We start from the raw sequence: 21,718 nt of genomic DNA on the forward strand, positions 1-21,718 counted from the left end.
GGACTCAGACCCCTGGGATGATTATGATAAGGACCCGGATCATACTAGTGACCCCATCTATATTCCTCCAGACCATCCCCACCCGATGACAATATTGGTTTTGCACAGCTTATTAATAGAGCTGCTCAATACCATGGGGTGGAATTGCATACTGATCCCATTGACAAGGATTTCTTAGTGGAAACTTTAGCTCCCTCCCAAAAAACACAAATACTTTGGCCATGCTCAAAACACACCAACAAGGTATTCAAAGACCCTGTTAGAGCTAGAATACTTACACCAAGGGTAGACAAAAAATATAAAGCCGCTCCTACAGACCCAATTTACATCAGGGGTCGGGTACCTTTTTAGATTCTCTTGACTTTTCAAATGCACTCAAAAGAGCAAATTCTCAAACAGGTGACGCCCCTCCTCCTGACAAGGAATCAAAACTTAGATGCATCAATCAACAGAATCGCATCTCAAGCTGCCAATCATTGGCGTATTGCCAATGCACAAGCTCCACTGGCGCGTTATGATAGAGCTCACTATGACGAGCTAGAAAAACTGATGCAACACTTACCAGACCAATACAAGGCTAAAGCTCACAACCTCATTCAAGAGGGTAAGCTCATTACAAACACTTCAATCAAATGTGCCCTCGATGCAGCGGATACAGCCTCGTGTGCCATAAACACCAGGGTTTTGCTACGCAGACATGCTTGGCTTCAAATCTCACCCTCACTTAATCGGCCATTTGATCAAGAACATCTTTTTGGCCCCACAGTCGTTTCTTTTTTTGGAGAAAATGAAAAAAGACACCAAGACTGCTAAATCCATGGGGGCTTTACAACTACCCTCCTAATGAGGGCTCCTTTCGTCACTCCTTTTATAGGGGTTCCTCAAAGATAACTGCATCAGAAAACACCTCCTCGTCTTGTAAAAGCCCCAATCAATCATCCTCATCCAGAGGTAACTCACCCACACTTCTCCTACCACCAAACAGTGACTCCCCACCACTACCGCATCCCCCCCCCCCCCCACCCACCCCCCCCCCCATCATTCCACTGTTGCCGGGGGATGTCTCCCTGTTTCTACCTGTCTGGAATTCCATCACAGCAGACACATTGGTTAGACAAATTATTATATCCAATATGGTTATTGCCTGGAACTTGCCTCCACTCCACCAAACATTCCTCCCAAACATCGTGCGATGTCCTCAGAACATCTCACCCTCTTAAAGCAAGAATTTCTCTCCCGGTTACAAAAACATGCAATGGAACCAGTCCCCATAGCTCATCAGGGCACAGGGGTTTACTCGCTCTATTTTCAAATCCCAAAAAAGGATGGCTCTCTCAGACCAATACTGGACCTCAGACAGCTAAATCTCTACATTTCAATCCAATCATTTCCACATGGTCACCCTCCAACAGGTGCTCCCATTGATTTCAGCAAGGCGACTTTTTTTCCACTTTGGATCTAAAGGACGCCTACTTCCACATTCCCATTTACCCCGCTCACAGGAAATCTCTGGTTTGTGGTGGACGGTCAACACTACCAGTTCAAAGTCCTCCAGTTTGGGGTAATCACAGCACCCAGAGTTTTCACCATGTAGTTGCAGCTCACTTGAGAAGACCACACATTCACGTGTTTCCTTATCTGGACGATTGGCTCATAAAAGGCAAATCGCAACAAAGCTGTGTTCAATACACCCACAAAACAATTCAGTCGTTTGGGATTCATAGAAAACCTCACCAAAGTCCCACCTCCAACCGTCGCAACACACAAGTATATCTAGGAGCTACAATAGACACTTGCAAAGCTCTAGCATACCCTAACCCAGTCAGGATACGCAACATACAAGCTCTAATATCACAATTTCAACCTCAACACTCACTACCAGCTCGAGTGTTCATGCAATTAATTGGAATGATGGCCTCTTGCATTCTAATAGTCCCTTGTGCAAGACTCCAAATGCGTCCTCTACAAGAATGCTTGGCACGTCTGTGGAACCAGGCTCAAGGCTAGTTGACAGATCTGGTGTTGGTAGACAGCCCCACCCATCGTTCTTTGCAGTGGTTGAACACACAAAACATTTCCAAAGGGTGGCCGTTCCTCAACCCGGTTCCCCAGATGGTGCTAACAGCAGAAGCATCGCTCACCAGCTTGGAAGCTCATCTACAAAATCATACCATTCAGGGCATGTGGACTCCACAACAAAAACAGTTCCACACAAACCACCTGGAACATCTGGTAATTTTTCTAGCATTAAAAGCCTTTCAAGTCCATCTACTAGACAAAGCTGTCCTAGGACGTACAGACCACATGACCGCAATGCACTATATTCAAAAGCAAGGAGGTACACACTCTGTACAACTCACGTCTAGCTCAAAGCATATGGAAATTGGCCATTCCTTAAAAGATACATCTCCTTGCGGAACACCTTCCAGGAATAGACAATCAGATTGCAGATCTGCTCAGTTGTCAGCGACCACAGATCCACGAATGGGAGTTACATCCTCCAGGTTCTCCTTCCATTCTTTCAAATGTGGGGCTACCCAGAAATAGATCTGTTCGCCACACACCAGAACGCAAAATGCCCAAACTTGGCGTCCACGTATCCACACCCATTGTCCAAAGGCAGTGCCTATGGATGAACTGGCCTGGACCATTTGCTTACGCTTTTCCGCCTCACCCGCTCATTCCATTAGTGGTTCGGAATCTCCAACAGCATTCACTCAAAATTATCATGGTTGCTCCCAAATGGGCTCGCCAACCGTGGTTCACAACCCTGTTAGAGCAATCTGTAGTTCCTAATCAAAAACTACCTCTCACCCAAGATTCTCACTCAGAACAATGGAGAGATAAGACCCCTAGATTCCAATCAAGTCAATCTTGTGATCTGGCACCTGAAATCATAGAGTTTGACTACCGTAATCTCCGGCCAGACTTTTATGAACGCCTTTAAAGAGGCTAGACGTCCTACCACAAGAGCATGCTATGCAGCACAGTTGAAACTATTTGTAATTTACTGTACAATCAAATCAATCCAGTAGATGCTTCTATTCAAAACATAATTTGCTATCTTTTACACCTACAACGCTGTAACGTAGCATACACATCTATACGATTGCATCTCGCTGCAATAGCTGCTTATCTAAAAAACGGACACCTAGTCCTTGTTTGGAATGCCCAATATCAAAGCATTTATGGAAGGGCTCAAATGAATCATTCCCCCTAGAGTTCCACCCTCTCCAGTTTGGAACCTTAATATTGTCCTTACAAGACTCATAGGTCCACCGTTTGAACCTATGCACAAATGTGAACTGCAGTTCCTCACATGGAAGGTAGCCTTCCTTATAGCCATCACATCTTGGAAGAATTGAGGTGCTCCAGGCACTAACCGTACAAGAACTATTTTTGCAAATTCATCACAACAAAGTGGTTCTTGGGCTAATCCAAAATTTTTACCTAAAGTTGTTTCTGCCTTTCACCTCAATCAGTCTGTTGAGCTACCAGTGTTTTTCCCTCAACCAGACTCTGTGGCAGAACGTGCTCTTCACATACTAGATGTTTAAAGAGCAATACTTTACTACATTGAATGAAAAATATTTTAGAAAAACCAAATAACGTTGTTGCTTTTTCACCACCGCATAAGGGCCATCCAATTACAAAAACTGGTATTGCACGATGGATAGTTAAATGCATCCAACTATGCTACATCAAAGCTGAACGCACATTCATTATTCTCCTTAGAGGGCATTCCACACGCAGGCTAGGGGCTTCTATGGCATTCTTAGGTAATATACCTTAGATAACATCTGCAAAGCTGCAACTTGGTCTACACCTCACACATTCACAAAACTCTACTGTGTAGATGTGCATGCAAAACAGGAAGCTAGTGTTAGGCCAGGCTGTCTTAAGAACACTTTTTCAAACTACTGCAACAGATACAGCTCAGCCACCGTTGGGAAGGTTACTGCTGTATAGTCTATGCTAACGCATATCATCTACAGCTCATATGCCTCAAATGGAAAATGCTACTTACCCAGTATGCATCTGTTCTTGGCATGTAGAGCTGTAGATCCATATGCACCCACCCGCCTCCCTGGGTACCTTTTCTGCTGCAGTATTATCTTACTTAGATACAACACACGTGAACACCCTTTTCTATTCTTACTAAGTCCCATCCTCCCCCTTTGTGACGAAAATAATCTGGGGATGGAGTCTATGCCCATGCGCACTATCATTGTAAGGAGTCCCTTACCTCGTGACTATGAAGACTTCTTCGAAGAAAAACAGTGCAAACATCCGAGCCCAACACCAGATGGCAATCTATGTTAACGCATATGAATCTAGCTTGCACTTTTCCGCCTCCCCATTCCTTCCTATTGGTGTGCTGTAAGTGCAGGAGTCATCAAACTTGTCGTAGCCCCCCACTTGGTGAAACCGCCCTGGTACTCCACACTACTAAATGTCAAGTAGCCCGCAGCAGAAGCTCCCTTGCAGGCTGGGCCTTGTCACCAGGAACAATTGTCACATCTGACACAAAGCAGTCAGTTGTTTTGTAGAGGGCTGCTGGTCACCTTTAAGGTAGCCAGGCACTGGCAGACCCAATAGTTTAATCGAAGAACAAGATCTTGATTGAGCATCTTGGGGGAACCTGGTAGAGTAGCTGAGGTCTGGCGGTATACGGAGCAGTCGTTCTATGCCCTGGCTGCATGGTAGAAAAGGCAATCACCGCCCCTTTTTCAGCAGATGTGGAGGGTGCAAGCTAGGGAAGCCTGAGTGGAAGGTTTGTGAAAGGTAGGCAAGTTTGTGAAAGCTTAGGTGGTGGTTGATGTAGGCTGGTCTAGAGTTGTGAAGGCCCTTTAGTGGTGTGGCTGAGCAGCATGAATTGGCATCTCTGCTGAATCGGGGGCTCTTGAAGGTGTGAGGATGTGTGATCATAGAGAGAGATGGAGGACAAGTGTGGCTGTGACATACTAGGTGTTTTGATATCTTTGGAGGAGGTATTTTGTGATTCCTGAGTTAGAGGACTGTTCCATTGTTCAGTCGGCAGGTGGTCCGGGCCTGAGTGATAGTGCGTCTGACGTTTTGGGGAAGCCACATTAAGATCTTGCGTAGCATGTGCAGGATGACGAAATATAAGGATGTCACTGCGTTGACCTGAGGATCTCGGGTAGAGTTCGTAGCCCAGCATATTGCCAGGTTTCTGGTGTGGTCCATAGGTGTTGGTGTGAGGCAGAGTTCTGTCTGCCTCCAGGAGGCGACCCAGGGAAGTTCTGGTTGCCGAAGATCTGTACTTAAATCTTGTCCTTGAGTTTGAGGCAGTTGTCCTTTATCCAGTTCATAACGCTAGTCATGCAGTGGTGAAAGTTTGTCCTGGTGGTGGGATCTTTAGAGAGGGAGAGGATGAGTTTGGTGTCCTCCCCCCTAGGAAATGTTGAGTACGTGGAATCTGCAACGCTTCCAATCTGTAATGTAGATGTTGAAGAGGGTGGTGCTGAGTGATGAGCTTTGATCTCCACGGATCTCCTTGGGTGGCAGGCCAGTCTGTTGTGTTCTGCCAGTGGTGAAGTAGTTGGTCCATCTGAAGGCGGTTTATTGGTCTCTTGTGTCGTCGTACAGTCAGGTGTTGAGTGCGCAGTGGGCGATGGTGTTTAATGCAGAGGAGTGAGCTGGGAGAATTGGCACCGCTGCGTCTGATTGAGGAGGGCCCATGGACACAAAGACCCCAGATAGCAAAAATCTAGTGATTTGATACCTGAGGTCTTCGAGTTCGGCTACCCATGTCTAATGCAAGAATGCATGGACAGTCTACAGGAGTCCTAGAGACATGCCACACTGCTGCATCCACAGACCACTGGAACTCTTGAAATCTGAGGACCCGGATATCGTCTGTTACCTGCTCCATCTCCAAAAGTGGATGTAACTGCTTTCTCTGTTCAGGCTGCCAAACGATGGCCTTCGCTACCCACGAATGTAAGATGCAGTGACTAATGTAAATTGATACTTGTATAGCGCACTACTCACCCGCAAGGGTCGCAAGGCGCTTGTACGAATACCGCTGTGGAACCCATCCTGGCTTTCCCTGTGAGGCGTCCACTCCTGGACACCCCCAAGGTGGAGGCCAGGCATCCTTAGCGTTGTGAGGGCCGTTGTGGAGATTAAGCAAGCTATTGCCCAGAGTTGCAGAGTGGGACTCATGATTGGAATGGCACCGAGGCGAGAATTATCAGGTCCGTGGAATTTTTGAGCCCAAGACCCGCCGAGGCAGGGACTTGAACCCTGGTCCCGGGCTAGACCTCTGCATCAGGGTCTGCCGCTCTAATCATTGAGCCACACTTCTCCAGTAATGGCTCCGCTTCAGAAGATTAGTTGGCTGTTCCCCACATGACTACTATACAAGCAACACAACCGGGTACCTGGACATGACAAACTGCTTCTCATTGTATGGGGAATAGTTAGTCGTACATGTCAGTCATTGTACATTGAAGCATGCTTTCTGTTTTAAGGCGATACACTTGTATTGTTGAACTGATCTAATTATGGTTAGTTTAAGACTCGAAACAGTTTTAAGCAAAAACTACACACACTAAAGATGACCAGTTTCATGCACACTCATAAAATACTATCCATGGGTAATTGTTGTGGTAATACTGAGTGCAGCATTTTTCTGTTAAGGACAATCTAGATTCGGACTGTATCATTGTGTCAGAGAAAAAGGCAGATTAGAGCTAAACTACTACCTAATGAAAGTTTAAATCACCAGGACTTATAAACATGTTTGGGTTTTCTGTTTGAAATCAACTTTGTCAGTGATGGAAAAGTTACTCCTAGTACTCTATTGCTCAGTTACAGCTGTGACAATACTGCTGCCATATGACACTGCCCATGCTGTGAATGTAGCTACTAGTCTGCAGCTGTGGCCTTCCATTTGGGGTTTAGTGGACAAGTCCCTGCTATCGCTCTGTGTATTAGAAGCCTGCTATGCGTCTATGGCATCTTCTTTCTGGTATGCTTCTTGTTTAAAGTTGTGCTCTGTTTATGCTTCAGCTACGGGCTGTCCACGAGCAGTTGGCTGCCCTCTCACAAGGCCCCATCGCTAAACCAAAGAAGAAAAAAGACCGAAAGGAGAAAAAGAAAAAGAAGAAATCTGACAAACGGAAAGGCAAAGGAGGTGCAGATGAGGAAGATAAGCCCAGCAGGCCAGTAAAGTCCAAGCAGTCTCAGTCGAAGAAGTCCTCCAAGAAATCTTCTGGGGGAGGCAGTGCCCCTAGCAGCAGTGGCACCGCCACCACCTCTGCCAGCAGCAGCAAGTGAGTGCGGATATGACATGTTAGAACTTGGGCCTGTTATGGGTGGGGGTGTGGAGACCCAGCTAAGCAGCTTTACTGGGCCAGAAGTGTTTTCAGTACCATTTCTCCCTCTTTTATAAACCTCTGTTTTACTTGTATAGCCTTTAAAAGTTTTGCTTCTCTTTCTGTTCTTCAGGAACTCTAAGAAGGCTCCCAAGACTCTGCCACCTCTACCGCCCCCTCCAATGTATGACTCTGAGGAAGAGGAGGAGTGTAAGCCAATGACCTATGATGAGAAGCGGCAGCTGAGTCTGGACATCAACAAGCTGCCGGGCGAGAAGCTGGGGCGTGTGGTGCACATTATCCAGTCCAGAGAGCCCTCTCTGCGAGACTCCAACCCAGAGGAGATTGAGATTGACTTCGAGACCTTGAAGCCATCCACGCTGCGGGAGCTGGAGCGGTATGTCATGTCCTGCCTGCGCAAGAAGCCACGCAAACCCTACAGTGACATCTCTGGTGGTGAGTGCTTCGGTCATTCAGTGTTCTCATAACTCCGCGCCTGTATAAAACAAAAGTCTGATTGTCCTCTTGTTCTCAGCAATAAAAAAGGCTGTGGGTAAAACGAAGGAGGAGCTGGCCCTGGAAAAGAAGAGGGAGTTGGAGAAGCGTTTGCAGGATGTAAGCGGTCAGCTGAATTCTACCAAGAAACCTCCCAAAAAAGGTAACATTGATTTCGAGTGAAGGCCATATGAGATTGTGAAGTTGAAAGCACTGGTAGAGTGTTCAGGTACTCAGGAGGAGGCAGACCTTTATGGTGCTGTTTGAGGTGGGATGAGCCATATTGGTCAGAGCTGCTGGTTTTTGCAGTGTCCATTTATTTTCCATACTTTTGAAATGTTTAAAAAGAGCTGGAAGAGTTGGGGAGCTTGTATGGGCTCTCTGCCCCCAAGGCTGAGGTTTTACTTTGGGGACGTGGATACATCTTTGTGGTTACTCCTGGACTGTTGCTTTGATGGAGTGAGTATAAGTTTGGGAAGAGGGCAATTTGTAACCTACTAATTGCGAGATTGGTGTAAGTTGTCGCCTGGACGGGAGCATGGAGTGAATAGAAGTGGGTTGGAATGAGTTTAGTCTTTTAGCTTGTTGCAATGTTCTGGTTTGTTTAATCTGGAAAATCTTTTAATTGTCCTGGCAAAATCTTCGTGTCCTAGGTTAATGATGCTTTCAAGTAGCTTGCTGCTGATTTTGGCTATTAGCTCATGTAACCATTCTGCCCTTTCACTCCTCCCCAGCACATGAGAAGGTGGAGTCTGCACAGCAAGTCTCCGTCTCTCGCCTCAGTGCCAGCAGCAGCAGTTCGGACTCCTCTAGCAGCAGCAGCTCCAGCTCTTCTGACACCAGTGACTCTGACTCCAGCTAAGCAGAGCGGTGTGGACAGTGGATGCAGCCTTCCGCCAAGGAGCAGTTATTGAGTTCTTGGAGAGATCGGTGCTGCGGTTCAGATGAGTTCTGCCGGAACAGAACCTCAGAACTGGGCGGACCATTGAGTGTCTCATCCAGGGCTCCCTAAAATGCAGAGCATCAAGAGTTTGCAGGACATGGGTTCAAGCAGTATTTTTCACTGGAGTGTGCAAGAATCCAAGGAAGTAGCATGTGGAGCACTTCCATGCGACCCTGCCAAGGACATCCTCAGCTTGAGCTCTACTGGTACTTGCGATGGGCAGTGTTGTAGATTTCAGAAGATTTTTGTCTGGAGTTGAGTAGCGGTGATGATCAGCCCTGGCATAGCAGTTTTGGGGATAAGGCTTGGTCCCTTCAGCTGCTAAGTACGAGAGGGAGAACCATTCATTACACTGGGTTCTGGCAGGCTCCTGCAGGATTTAGCCTATATTCTTTGGTTTGCATCTCTGAGGGTTGTTTACAGCACCAAGCAGACTGCATCGCACCAGCGTGTTCGTTGGTATGTTATGGTATACCAAAGCCCTGAGGGAGCAGGAGGTGGCCCTGCTGCTCCCTCTCAGCTTCATGTCTCATCTGCTTCAGATTGGAGTAAATATTTCTTGGCCTTCAACTTCTTAATTCCTTTAGTGTTTTGAATTCTCAACCGTGACCTTAAATTCAGGCTCTGGAGAAAGAAAGATCCACGTTTTAGTAAGTTTTTTTTTCTGTAACGAGCTTTGTACTATATTGAACTGTCTTTATAGCAGAATTCTTTGTTCAGAGTGACTCAGATTACAGGAATGCGGTGCCTCCTTTTCTCTTGTACTGTAACACTTAACAGCCCATTCACCCAGGTGCCCCCCCCCCCCCCCCCCCCCCAAAAAGCAACCAGTAGCACTGCAGATCCCTGTTTCCAGGCAGCTGAGTTGCTTGGCAACTTAGACTATGTCTGATTTGTAATATTGCTTGCCATTCTCTTTAAAGATCTCGGAATGATCCAGAGTTGGTTATGACAAGCACAGCTTCTATATGCTACAGTGTTTGTTGGGTTACTTTAAATGGATTGTCCTCTACGCAATCTGGACCAGTGTTTGACAAACAAATTCACCCTCTGTGGAAGGGTCACATGAAAGGGGGCAGCACAAAAAGGGTATAGGGTTGAATGACCGGATCTTACTTAAAGATTTTTTTTTAATTTATTTTAAGAAAAGTGTTTTATAATGTAAAATAACTGAAGAGAAGCTCTTGTTGACACGGGCTGGTGTAGATTTGAGATTTTATGAAAATGTATATATTTACAAGTCTGCAATCGCGTAGCATGTTTCTTAACGTAAAGGGTGATGTATATTTTATGTTCAAAGATGTTGTACAGTTATTTTCTACTGTCTCTTCCTGCCCTCTTTCAGTGTTTTTTCCTTTTCTCTGTTAAAAACCCTTGAGTTCTGAAACGTGTAAATAAATAAAAAACAAATATTCACATTGGTGTTCTTTAAACTCTGTCCTTTGGATTTATGTCAAATTCTTCGATGTGTAGCCATCTTGTTGCTTCAAACCTTCCTGTATGTGCAGATGAAATCGTTCTACAAAGGTCCGAGGGATGTGTGCTGTAGATAACACAAGCTTTCAATACTCCTGCCATCTAGTGTTGGGTCCTGATGTTTGCAAGTTGTTTTTCTTCGAGGAAGTCTTTACCAGTCACGAGGTAAGGCGGCAACTCCTTTCGGTGATCATTCGCATGGGCATCGACTCCCTTGTTAGTTTTCTTTCTGCCATCTGGTTCAAATGTAGTTAGTGGTGCGGTTCTAGACTGTTTTTCCGGATCCCCTCGATGCACAGCCTACTGTACCCTCCCTGTTTTGTATGCGTTACTTTATTCCCGCATGTCGAAAAAAGGTAAAACTTCCTTTGATCCAGACAACGTCGTAGGAGGCCTTCAGGCCTAGCTGTTTCTTTTGACTTCCATTCCTTCGTACTCTTAAAGTCTACCGTTTCACCGGAGCACAAGGAGAAAGATTGACAAGCGTCATAATCATTTCAGTCTGAAAAGACTAAGATCGTTGGGTTCGATGAAGGGACAATCGGACAAAACATGGAGTACAACCCGGATATCTTCGGAGAGGGTTCCAAACGAGAGGAGATGGAAGCAACGGAAGAGGAAGAAGCCCTCTCCATTCATGAATCAAACTCTGCTCGAGATCGACCTTCAGTTCTAAACATCCAGCATGACCGGGGACAGTGAATAAAAAATCCCCTTTGCCCACCAAACCTGGTCTCAATAAACCCAAGGGTTCGTGCCATGGTCAGCACGAGAGACTTGTTTCGAATGCCTCCGTCTTCTGGCCTGGCAACGAAACCGATCAAGCCTTCCGGCTCTGTTCGAGACAAGACTGTTTTAGAGCCAAAACCATCAACATCGAAAGACAAAAAAACATGGGTCTGGTTCGGCACCGAAAGAGAGAATGGAAGGGTCAAGGATAGGAATTAGGGTAGAGAGAGATATAGCATGCCAGAAGTTTTATGTTCGAGGCATATGAGCTGCAGATTACACACTGTGCATAGATTGCCATCTGGTGTTGGGCCCGGATGTTTGCAGTTGTTTTTCCTTTTGGAAAGTCTTTGGAAGTCACGAGGTATGTGATTCCTCCTTTGGATCGTATTGCGCATGGGCTTCGGTTCCATCCTCATTGTCTTTTTCCCGCCATCGGGCTCGATGTGTTCTTCGCGCTCCTGTTCCGAACAGTTTCCAGTTCTTCTGATCGGCGCGCAGTCCTCCCCTTTTCGCGGTATTGTTTAAGATCGTGATCTCCACACGACTCATCCTTCGAAGTCTTCGATTCCGGTCGTCGACGAAGGCTTTCGGGCCTACCTAAGCTCCGGTCCTGGCTGATGGAAAGGACTCCATTTAAGAAGTGTCCTCTGTGGGTCCAAATTTTCCCACACCGATCTCCATGAAGTGTGCAACCTCTGCCTCTCCCCTGAACACGAGACTCTAGACCAGTGGTACTCAAAGTACGGCCGGCGGGCCAGTTGCGGCCTGCCAGCCCTTTCCATGCGGCCCTCGAGTAAAACAGACAGTTGGCAATCAACTGCAATTCCGCCTGTTATTCCTCGGGGGCCGCATTCAGAAGCATCTGCAAAACCAGTGCCTCGCAATTTTCGGCGGCGGGGGGGGGCTTGAATCTTTAAGCTATAGGCAGAGTGGCGCTGCAGGGCCTCTTGGAAGGGGTGAAACGGCGAGGCCTCATTAACATGCAAATGGTCTTTTAAAGACCTGTGAAGTGCTCGGGTGCGGCTGTGGCCCGGAAAGCTGTCTCACCCCGAGCTGCCACACAGGTGGTTAAATGATTGTACATAGATATTTCTTCTTGCCACATACTGCTCCAAGCAAAGATGTGAATAAACATGGGAAATGAAGCATAGTTTAATTGTCCACTGATGTTGCTGGACTGTGCTTGTTTTCCATTTTACAAAAATAAATGACAGTAAAATATTTTTAAAGTACGTTTGGCCCATATTCATTCAGGGGGCTTGTATTTGTGGGCTGGCAACTGCCAAAGATCACCGATGACGTCAAAAATCAGCACACAGAATCTAATCTTCACCCAGTTACCACTTACAGGTCAGCATGGCCTGTAGAACTTGGCGGGTTTTAGAATGGGTGCATGTTTAATTTTCGTCACAAGGACAATGAGTTCTCAGACAGAGAGATGTCGAAGACGGAGGGAGAGGGAGGGAGGGAGACAGAGAGGGAACAGAGGGAGAGAGAGGGAGGGAGACAGCGAGAGGGAGGGAGACAGCGAGAGGGAGGGAGACAGCGAGAGGGAGGGAGACAGCGAGAGGGAGGGAGACAGCGAGAGGGAGGGAGACAGCGAGAGGGAGGGAGGCAGCGAGAGGGAGGGAGACAGCGAGAGGGAGGGAGACAGGGAGAGAGGGAGAGGGAGAGAGAGAGGGAGACCGGGAGAGAGAGAGGGAGACCGGGGGAGAGAGAGGGAGACCGGGGGAGAGAGAGGGAGACCGGGGGAGAGAGAGAGGGAAACGGGGAGAGAGAGAGGGAGGCAAAGGGAGGGAGGAAGAGAGAGGGGGAGACGGAGAGAGGGGGAGACGGAGAGAGGGGGAGGCAGAGAGAGGGGGAGGCAGAGAGAGGGGGAGACAAAGGGACACAGACAGAGGGAGACAAAAGGGACACAGACAGAGGGAGACCGGGAGAGAGTCCCTGTTTGGCAGTATGTCGTATGACCAAATGGGCTGCTCTATATGAGACAGCACGTTGCGTACGATATACTGTCAAACAAGGACTCGGGGAACTTTCATTCGCGTACTACTGACTGTGAGCCTCTGAGGAAGAGAGTCATCGAAACGCGTCGGGCTCAGTCAGGTGTGAATAATTACAGGCAAGCGCGACTAACCATACCTAATAAAAGCTTGTGGGGAAAAGCAGCTTGTGTTCAAGTGCGGTTCTTCTGATGGACAAATCCCCAATGAACTGTATACATATGTGTGTGTGTATGCTGGGTCTGGTGGCTCAGTGGATGAATGCGTCCGCTGCAGGGGTCTGTGTTCAACCTCATGGTCAGTTTTTTTTTGTTGCTCTAGCCCCGCCCCCTCCACCACTGACCCCGCTCCCACCAGTGCGGCCCTCTGCCACAAACCACACTGTAAATTTGGCCCCCGAGAGAAAGTTTGTGAGTACCCCTGCTCTAGACTGTCCGGCGTGCAAATCCTTCTGGTTTAAAAAGACCATTCGAGACCGAAGGGCGAGGAGAACCATGGCACACTCGTCGACCGCGATCCTCGACGACCTCTTCGGAGAAAGCGTCTATGTTCCAGAACAGCACACCGAAGAGTGCCTCGTCAGCGCCTCCGAAGCAGACGACTCAGATGTCGAGGACATCACTCTGGCACAGAGGGGCGTGAGTACTAACATCCACCCCCACCCTCAACGGCATCGAAAAAGGCTTCGGTCACGCCTTCGCCCTCGGGCCTAGGCACCACAAAGACATTGCTTCCCGCACCGCGCCTTCGGGCCTGGTAAGAAGCCTATCAAGCCTTCTGGCGGCTCAGGCTCAAGCCAGCCTGCCGTTGGTGCCGAGAAACACTCCTCCGCACTGGCTCCAAAAATGGCCTCCTCCGCGCCGAGCTCTACATTGAAGCACTCTGCGCCGAAGACTAGCACCAGCTCCTCCGTGCCGACACCGTCCCCGGAGCCGAGCAAAAAACCCAAAGCCATCGACAACCACACCTCGAAGCCGAAAGTCCTCTCTGAGCAGAGGAAACAACCAGCCATCTCGAAGCCGCACAGTTCAAAACAACGAACCGATGCTGACTCAAGACTAAAAACCCTACGGCTCCGACGCCTTCATCGGCCACTCACTGAAGAACTATTTCAGCCTGATCACTACAAAAAACACTGGTCGAAGACCCTAAAACTGGACATTTGATGCTCGGCATCAAAGAGAGACCGCTTGACAAGCCTGCCCCAGCTCCACCTCCAAAGAGGAGAGACTTTGCTACCTCACCTTTGAGAATACCTTCCCCCCTCCTCCTCTTCCTCCCCCCACCTCATCATTCCCCCACACCCTCTCCGGATGAGGATGATGACAAGGGACGAGCCCCATGACCAACCCACAGGGGACCCCACTCCTATAGGCTCCCCAGACTCATGGGACGACTAACATTCCAGACAACCCTAACGTCCCGCAGGACGACCTTTACCCTTCAAGACCGTCCTCCCCGGAAGACACAATGGGGTTTAACCAACTACTCCATAGGGCTGCACACTACCACAAAGTTGCTCTCCATACAGACCCCGTGGAGGAGGACTTCCTCCTAGATACCTTTGACGCAACACACAGGGCCACTTCCACCCTGCCCATGCTTAAAGGGGTTATCGAGCACGCGCACGTCTTTAAAGACCCGGTCAGGACCAGGGTCATCAACCCTCGCATTGAGAAGTATAAGGCTGCCCCTACAGACCCCACCTACATCAGAGGGCCAGCACAACTAGACTCCCTAGTTGTGTCCACTGCAAGAAAGCGTGCAAACTCCCAGGCATCAGTCAAGGCACCACCACCTGATAAGGAGTCCAAACTCCTGGATGCTTCTGGCAAACCCACTGCATCCCAGGCTGCCAACATATGGCGCATCGCACTTTTGGCAAGATATGACAGGGCACATTATGATGAACTGGAAGCCATAATGCAACCCCTCCCTAACAAATTGAAAAATGGAGCCAACGAGCTAATCCGGTAGGGTAAAACCATCACCAACACCTCCATTTGCTGCGCCCTAGATGTAGCTGACAACGCCTCTAGGGCAATTAACACCAGCGACGACCTCCGTAGGCATGCCTGGCTACGAATTTCAGGTTTCAAACCCGAGGTGCAGGCTTCCATCCTGAGCCTCACCTTTGACCAGGAACATCTGTTCGTCCCAAACGTTGACGATGCCCTGGAAAAAATGAAAAAAAGACAGATACGGCGAAGTCTATGGGAGCCTTACAGTCGCACCCTCCCAGGCGCTCTTTTCGCCGCTCTTCCCTTCGAAGCACCTCCAGAGGCTACTCCTCCGATAACGCTTCTACTTCCTATCAAGCCCATACCCAATCCACCTTCACAAGGGGTTACCAAAGAGGCGGCTACCGGGGCAACAATAAAGTCAGAGGCAAGACTAACACATCCCGCTCTGCCTCCACCCCTAACCATCGACTTCCCTCCACTCAGCCCCCCCCGACCATCCCACTGCAGTCGGGGGCAGAGTCCACAATTTCCTTCCTGTCTGGACTACTATCACCTCAGACAACATCTACCCTCCCCCCCCCCCCCCCCCCCCCCCCCCCCCAAACATTCCACCCAAACAACGCCAAATGTCACAGGAACATTTGTCACTTCTAAAGCAGGAGGTAATCTCCCTCCTACAGAAGAGTGCGATAGAACTAGTTCCTACCCACCAACAAAATGTGGGAGTTTACTCCCTATATTTTCTCATACCAAAAAGGGATGACACTCTAAGGCCCATCCTGGACCTCAGACCCCTAAATCACTATATACACTCAGACCATTTCCACATGGTCACACTCCAGCAGGTACTTCCCCTGCTCTCCCACAAAGACTTCCTTGCCACCCTAGACCTCAAGGATGCCTACTTCCACATTCCTGTTCACGAGGCTCACAGGAAGTTTCTCAGATTTGTAGTGGACGGTCAACACTATCAGTTCAAAGTGCTCCCATTCGGAGTCACCACAGGTGTTTACCAAGTGCCTAGCGGTAGTGGCAGCACACCTGTGAAGACAACACATCCACGTCTTCCCATACCTAGACGACTGGCTCATAAAAGCCAGCTCATACAACCAGTGCGTACAACACACTCCTGCCACTATCCAACTACTTCACGAACTGGGCTTCACAGTAAACCATGCAAAGTCCCATCTGCAACCGTCCCACGTAAAACAATACTTCGGTGCCACCATAGACACCTCAAAAGCGCTAGCCTATCCCAGTCCTGCCAGGATAGCAAGCATTCAGGCTCTACGTGCCAAATTTCAACCAGAACACTTTTCCAGCTCGAGTGTTCATGCAACTTATAGGAATGATGGCCTCTTGCATACTCATAGTACCTCATGCAAGACTCTAGATGCGTCCTCTCCAAGAGTGCTTAACATGCCAATGGAACCAGGCCCAGGGTCAATTGACAGATCTGGTGTTGGTAGACGGTCGTGCCCATCGCTCTCTGCAGTGGTGGACCACCAAAAACCTTTCCAAAGGGCGACCGTTCCTCGACCCAATTCCTCAGATAGTACTGACAGCAGACGCATCGCTCTCCGGCGGGGGAGCTCACCTACTACATTACACCATGCAAGGCAGGTGGACACCTCAACAAAAGTTACTCCACATCAACCATCTTAAGTTGCTAGCCATATTCTTAGCCCTAAAGGCCTTTCAAACACATGTCTCGGGCAAGGCCGTCCTAGTCCGCACGGACAACATGACAGCCATGTACTATATTCAAAAACAAGGCGGCACACACACTCCACAGCTCTCTCAGCTAGCACAGAGCATATGGAGATGGGCCATACCCCAGAAAATCTTTCTCCTAGCTCAGCATGTCCCAGGAGTCCAAAACACTATGGCAGATCTGCTCAGCAGACAAACGCAACAAATCCACGAGTGGGAACTCCACCCACAAGTTCTACACCCGTACTTTCAAATGTGGGGGCATCCACAGATAGACCTCTTCGCCACCCACGAAAAAACACCAAATGCCCAAGCTTCGCCGCCAGATAACCACACCCATTGTCCAAAGGCAATGCGATATGGATGAACTGGTCAGGCAGATTTGCGTACGCCTTTCCGCCTCACTCATTCCACTAGTCGTGCGCAAACTACAGCAACACTTCCTCACTCTCATCCTAGTAGCTCCAACTTGGGCCAGACAACCGTGGTACACCACACTGTTGGAACTATCTGTAGAACTGCACCAAAAGTTACACTGCTCTCCACGCCTCTTAACCCAGAACCATGGAGAGATCAGGCACCCGGAACCAGCTCAGCTCAACCTTGCGATCTGGCTCCTGAAATCCTAGAATTCGGTTATCTTAATCTTCCCCCTGACTGTATAAACGTCATTCGAGAAGCTAGATGACCTACCACTAGAGCTTGCTATGCAGCCAAGTGGAAACGTTTTGTAACCCATTGTCACAACAATAACTTCAATCCCCTAGATGTGTCCATTCAGCACATCATAGGCTATTTACTACACCTACAAAGATGCAACCTAGCCTACACGGCCATTCGCCTGCACCTTGCTGCCATAGCAGCTTACTTACAAAACAGGCAACATCTATCACTCTTTAGAGCACCTGCCATTAAAGCCTTCAAAGAATAATTCCCCGCCGAGTGCCACCCTCACCTGTGTGGAACCTAAACATAGTTCTCACAAGACTAATGGAGCCTCACTTTGAACCTCTACACAAATGTGAACTTCAATTCCTAACATGGAAAACTGCCTTTCTTGTAGCCATTACTTCCCTCAGAAGGGTCAGTGAGATGCAAGCACTCGCCATTCAAGAACCCTTTCTGCAAATGCACCATAACAAGGTTGTTCGCACTAATCCAAAATTCCTCCCTAAAGTCATTTCTTCCTTTCACCTAAACCAATCTGGAGAACTGCCCGTATTCTTCTCGCAGCCACAGACCATCGCAGAAAGAGCTCTCCACACACTAGATGTAAAACGAGCCTTACTCTACTACAGCGAGAGAACACAAACCTTTCCTAAGACCAAACAGCTGTTCGTGTCTTTCTCACCACCACACAAAGGCAACCCCATCTCTAAATCTGGGCTAGCTAGGTGGATTGTTAAATGCATACAGATTTGCTACCACAAAGCTAAACGAACGCTATCTGTTCCCCCTAAAGCCCACTCTACACTTAAGATAGGGGCTTCCATGGCATTTTTAGGGAACATCCCCTTAGATGATATCTGTAATGCAGCTACATGGTCTACACCGCACACTTTAACTAAACATTATTGTGTAGATGTGCAAACTAAGCAACAAGCTAGTGTGGGCCAGGCTGTACTCAAAACATTGTTTCAAACCACTGTAACAGATACTGGTGGTCGCCGCTAGGAGAGAGTACTGCTATATAATCTATGCACAGTGTGTAATCTGCAACTCATATGCCTCGAACGGCAAATGCTACTTACCAGTATGCATCTGTTCTTGGCATGTAGAGCTGCAGATCTACACACGCCCACCTGCTTCCCCGGCTACCTTTATCTGTTCCGGTTTATCTTATTTAGATACAACACACATAGGCATCTTCACTGCTTATTACTACGCTCCATCATTTCCCTGCTGGCGAAAAACAATCTGAGGATGGAGCCGAAGCCCATGCGCAATACGATCCAAAGGAGGAGTCGCATACCTTGTGACTTCCAAAGACTTTCCAAAAGGAAAACCTGCAAACATCTGGGCCCAACACCAGATGGCGATCTATGCACAGTGTGTAGATCTGCAGCTCTACATGCCAAGAACAGATGCATACTGGTAAGTAGCATTTGCCGGTCCTCGCTAGTGTCTCGTGAGGGTGTGCTTTCCGGGTCATTCGTTTAGTCCTACTCAGGGCAGCTTGTATGGGTCTAGGTACTTGTCCAGGGATGCCCACATCCGCCTGCAGGGCTGTCTCCATGGTGAGTCACGTAGGGCAGCTGTGTCAGCGCCTCTGAGATACGTAACCCAATTTAACCATCCCTTGAACGTTGCCTTGGAGGTGTCTTTCCATTTAGTGAGTATCATTTTGACTCCCGCTGTTAAGAGATCCAGTAGTTCTCTGTCCTGTTGTGAGTCTACCTCTGTCGTAATAAAAGCAGTTACCAGGGTGGCAAATTCCATTTTTAGAGTGCAACCTAACATTTTAAGAAAGTGAAGATCTCCCAGAATTTTTTGACTTTAGGCCAGTGATAAGGTGTGCCAGGTCCCCCTTTCCGTTATTGCAATTCCAGCACTGATCGTTGGCCTTCAGACCCAGGGTCGCCAGGCGAGCCGGGGTTAAGTAGATTTTGTGTAATATCAGAACTTTGTCTGAGCTAGAACCGGGGATCTTTTGTTTTGCGTAGGGGAGGTCCATAGCATCTGGATTTCTTTCTCACTAAGCGTGGCTCCGAGTTGAGACTCCCAGTTAGTGAGTGTCTTTTCATTGAGTTTGGTTGAGCTGGGTCGTAGTAGTCTGTAGAGGTGTGATACCTGGTGGCCTATTCTGTTGAGGTTAGTCATGGATTGGATGATTGAGGGCTTGAGATTAGAGAGTTTCGCTTTGGTAAGGGCTGTTTTGATTTTAAGGAAGTTGTACAGTTCTTTGTCTGGTAAGTTATGTTTGTTTTTTAGCATGCTGAAAGTGGAGGGGCTTTCTCCCGCTTCAAGCTGGACAGGGTGGGAGATACCTATTTGTTCGAGGCATATGAGCTGCAGATTACACACTTGTGCATAGATCGCCATCTGGTGTTGGGCCCGGATGTTTGCAGTTATTTTTCCTTTTGGAAAGTCTTTGGAAGTCACGAGGTCGGTGACCCCTCCTTTGGATCGTATTGCGCATGGGCTTCGGTTCCATCCTCAGATTTTTTTTCCGCCATCGGGCTCGGATGTGATCTTCGCGCTCCGGTTCCGAACCGCTTCCAGTTCGACTATCGACACGCAATCCCCACCCCAATTCGCGGTATTGTTTTCGATCGCGATCTCCCCACTCGACGCGGCTCTCATCGGCAAAAACCCTCTATTCCAGTCGCCGACGACTGCCTTTGGGCCTACCCAAGCTCCGATCCTGGCTAATGGAAAGGACTCCCTTCAAGAAGTGCCCTCGATGTGGGTCCAAATTCCCCCACACCGATCTCCACGAAGTATGTAATCTCTGCCTCTCCCCTGAACACGAGGCTCGAGACTGTCCGGCGTGTAAGTCCTTTCATTCCAAGAAAACCATTCGAGACCGAAGGGCCAGAAGAACCATGGCACACTCGTCGACGGCAATTCCGGACGACATCTTTGTGGAAGGCGTTGACGCTCCAGAAGAACACCACACCGATGAGGGACTCAGCGCCTCAGAAGCCGACGATTCAGATGTGGAGGACATGACTCCGGCACAGAGGGTCGTGAGTACTAATCTATCCCCCCTCCCACCCCCCCAACACCCTCGCCGGCACCAAAAAAGGCTTTGGTCACGCCTTCGCCTCCGGGCCTAAGCAAGACCAAAGACACTGCTTCCCACGCTGCACCTTCGGGACCGGTAAAGAAGCCGATTAAGCCTTCCGGCGGCTCGGCTCGAGCCAGCCCACCGTCGGCACCGAAAAAGAACATGGCCTCCGCTTCGACACCAAGCCCCGCACCGAAACACTCTGTCGAAACCCAGCTCCTCGGTACCGACACCATCTTCGGCACCGACAAAAGCACACAAGGCCACCGACACTTCGAAGCCGAAATCCATCTCGGCGCCTACCAAACAACAAACCAGCACGGATAAAGCCAAAAAAAAACGGCCCGATGCCTTCGGTGCCGACGGACCAACCAACCAACCTCACCAGAACTCTTTACACCGGATCCATTACAAAAAACACTAACCAAGGTTTCTAAGACCGGACATTTGATGCTCTCCATCAAAAAGAGACAGCTGGAAAAACCTGCTCCACCTCCAAAGAGGAAGGACTCGGCTACCTCCCCTTTCAGAATACCTTCCCCACCTCCACCTTCCCCGACTCCACCTCATCATTCCTCAACACCCTCTCAGGATGATGATGATCAGGGGGATCCATATGATGACCTAGACGTGCCCCAAGATTTACCTACAGGGGACCCCACTCCAACAGGCTCCCCAGACCCATGGGACGATTATAATATGCCTGACATCACTAACGTCCCACAGGATGATCTCTACCCTTCCAGACCTTCCCCACCAGAAGACTCACTGGGGTTCAACCATCTACTACAAAGGGCGGCACACTATCACTGGGTAGATCTCCATACCGACCCCGTGGAGGAGGATTTCTGCCTCGATACGTTTGACACCACACATAGGACTACCTCCATATTGCCTATGCTCAAGGGAGTTATAAAACATGCGCCAGAGGTCTTTAAAGACCCAGTCAGAGCAAGGGTCATTAACCCGCACATTGAAAAGAAATATAAATCCGCCCCTACAGATCCCTCCTACATCAGAGGGCCAGCACCAATAGATTCTCTGGTAGTGTCCACAGCATGTAAAAGGGCCCAAGCGTCAGGCGAAGCACCACCACCTGACAAAGAGTCTAAACTCTTGGACGCATCAGGCAAGCGTACTGCATCCCAAGCTGCCAACATATGGCGTATCGCTAATACACAAGCGCTACTAGCCAGGTATGACCGGGCCCATTATGAAGAATTAGAAGCCATAATGCAACATCTCCCTGATAAATACAAACCTAGGGCCAACAAGCTAATTCAGGAGGGCAAAACCATTACTAATGCCTCCATACGTTG

At 48.7% G+C, this 21,718-nt stretch overlaps 1 protein-coding gene across 5 annotated transcripts in view; it reads left to right on the plus strand.

Moving 5' to 3' along the window:
• Positions 1-10,197, plus strand: part of BRD2 (bromodomain containing 2) — a 36,957-nt gene extending 26,760 nt beyond the window's left edge. For all 5 annotated transcript variants that reach the window (XM_085618214.1, XM_085618290.1, XM_085618064.1 and 2 more), the window contains 4 exons: positions 7,039-7,301; positions 7,477-7,799; positions 7,879-8,001; positions 8,573-10,197. In XM_085618214.1, the coding sequence (XP_085474340.1) occupies positions 7,039-7,301; positions 7,477-7,799; positions 7,879-8,001; positions 8,573-8,700 (837 nt within the window). In that variant the 3' untranslated portion in view covers positions 8,701-10,197. The remainder of the gene's footprint in view (positions 1-7,038; positions 7,302-7,476; positions 7,800-7,878; positions 8,002-8,572) is intronic.
• Positions 10,198-21,718: the final 11,521 nt, after the last annotated feature.

Source organism: Triturus cristatus, chromosome 1_1 (assembly GCF_964204655.1).
Source record: "Triturus cristatus chromosome 1_1, aTriCri1.1, whole genome shotgun sequence".
NCBI classification, from domain to species: domain Eukaryota; kingdom Metazoa; phylum Chordata; class Amphibia; order Caudata; family Salamandridae; genus Triturus; species Triturus cristatus.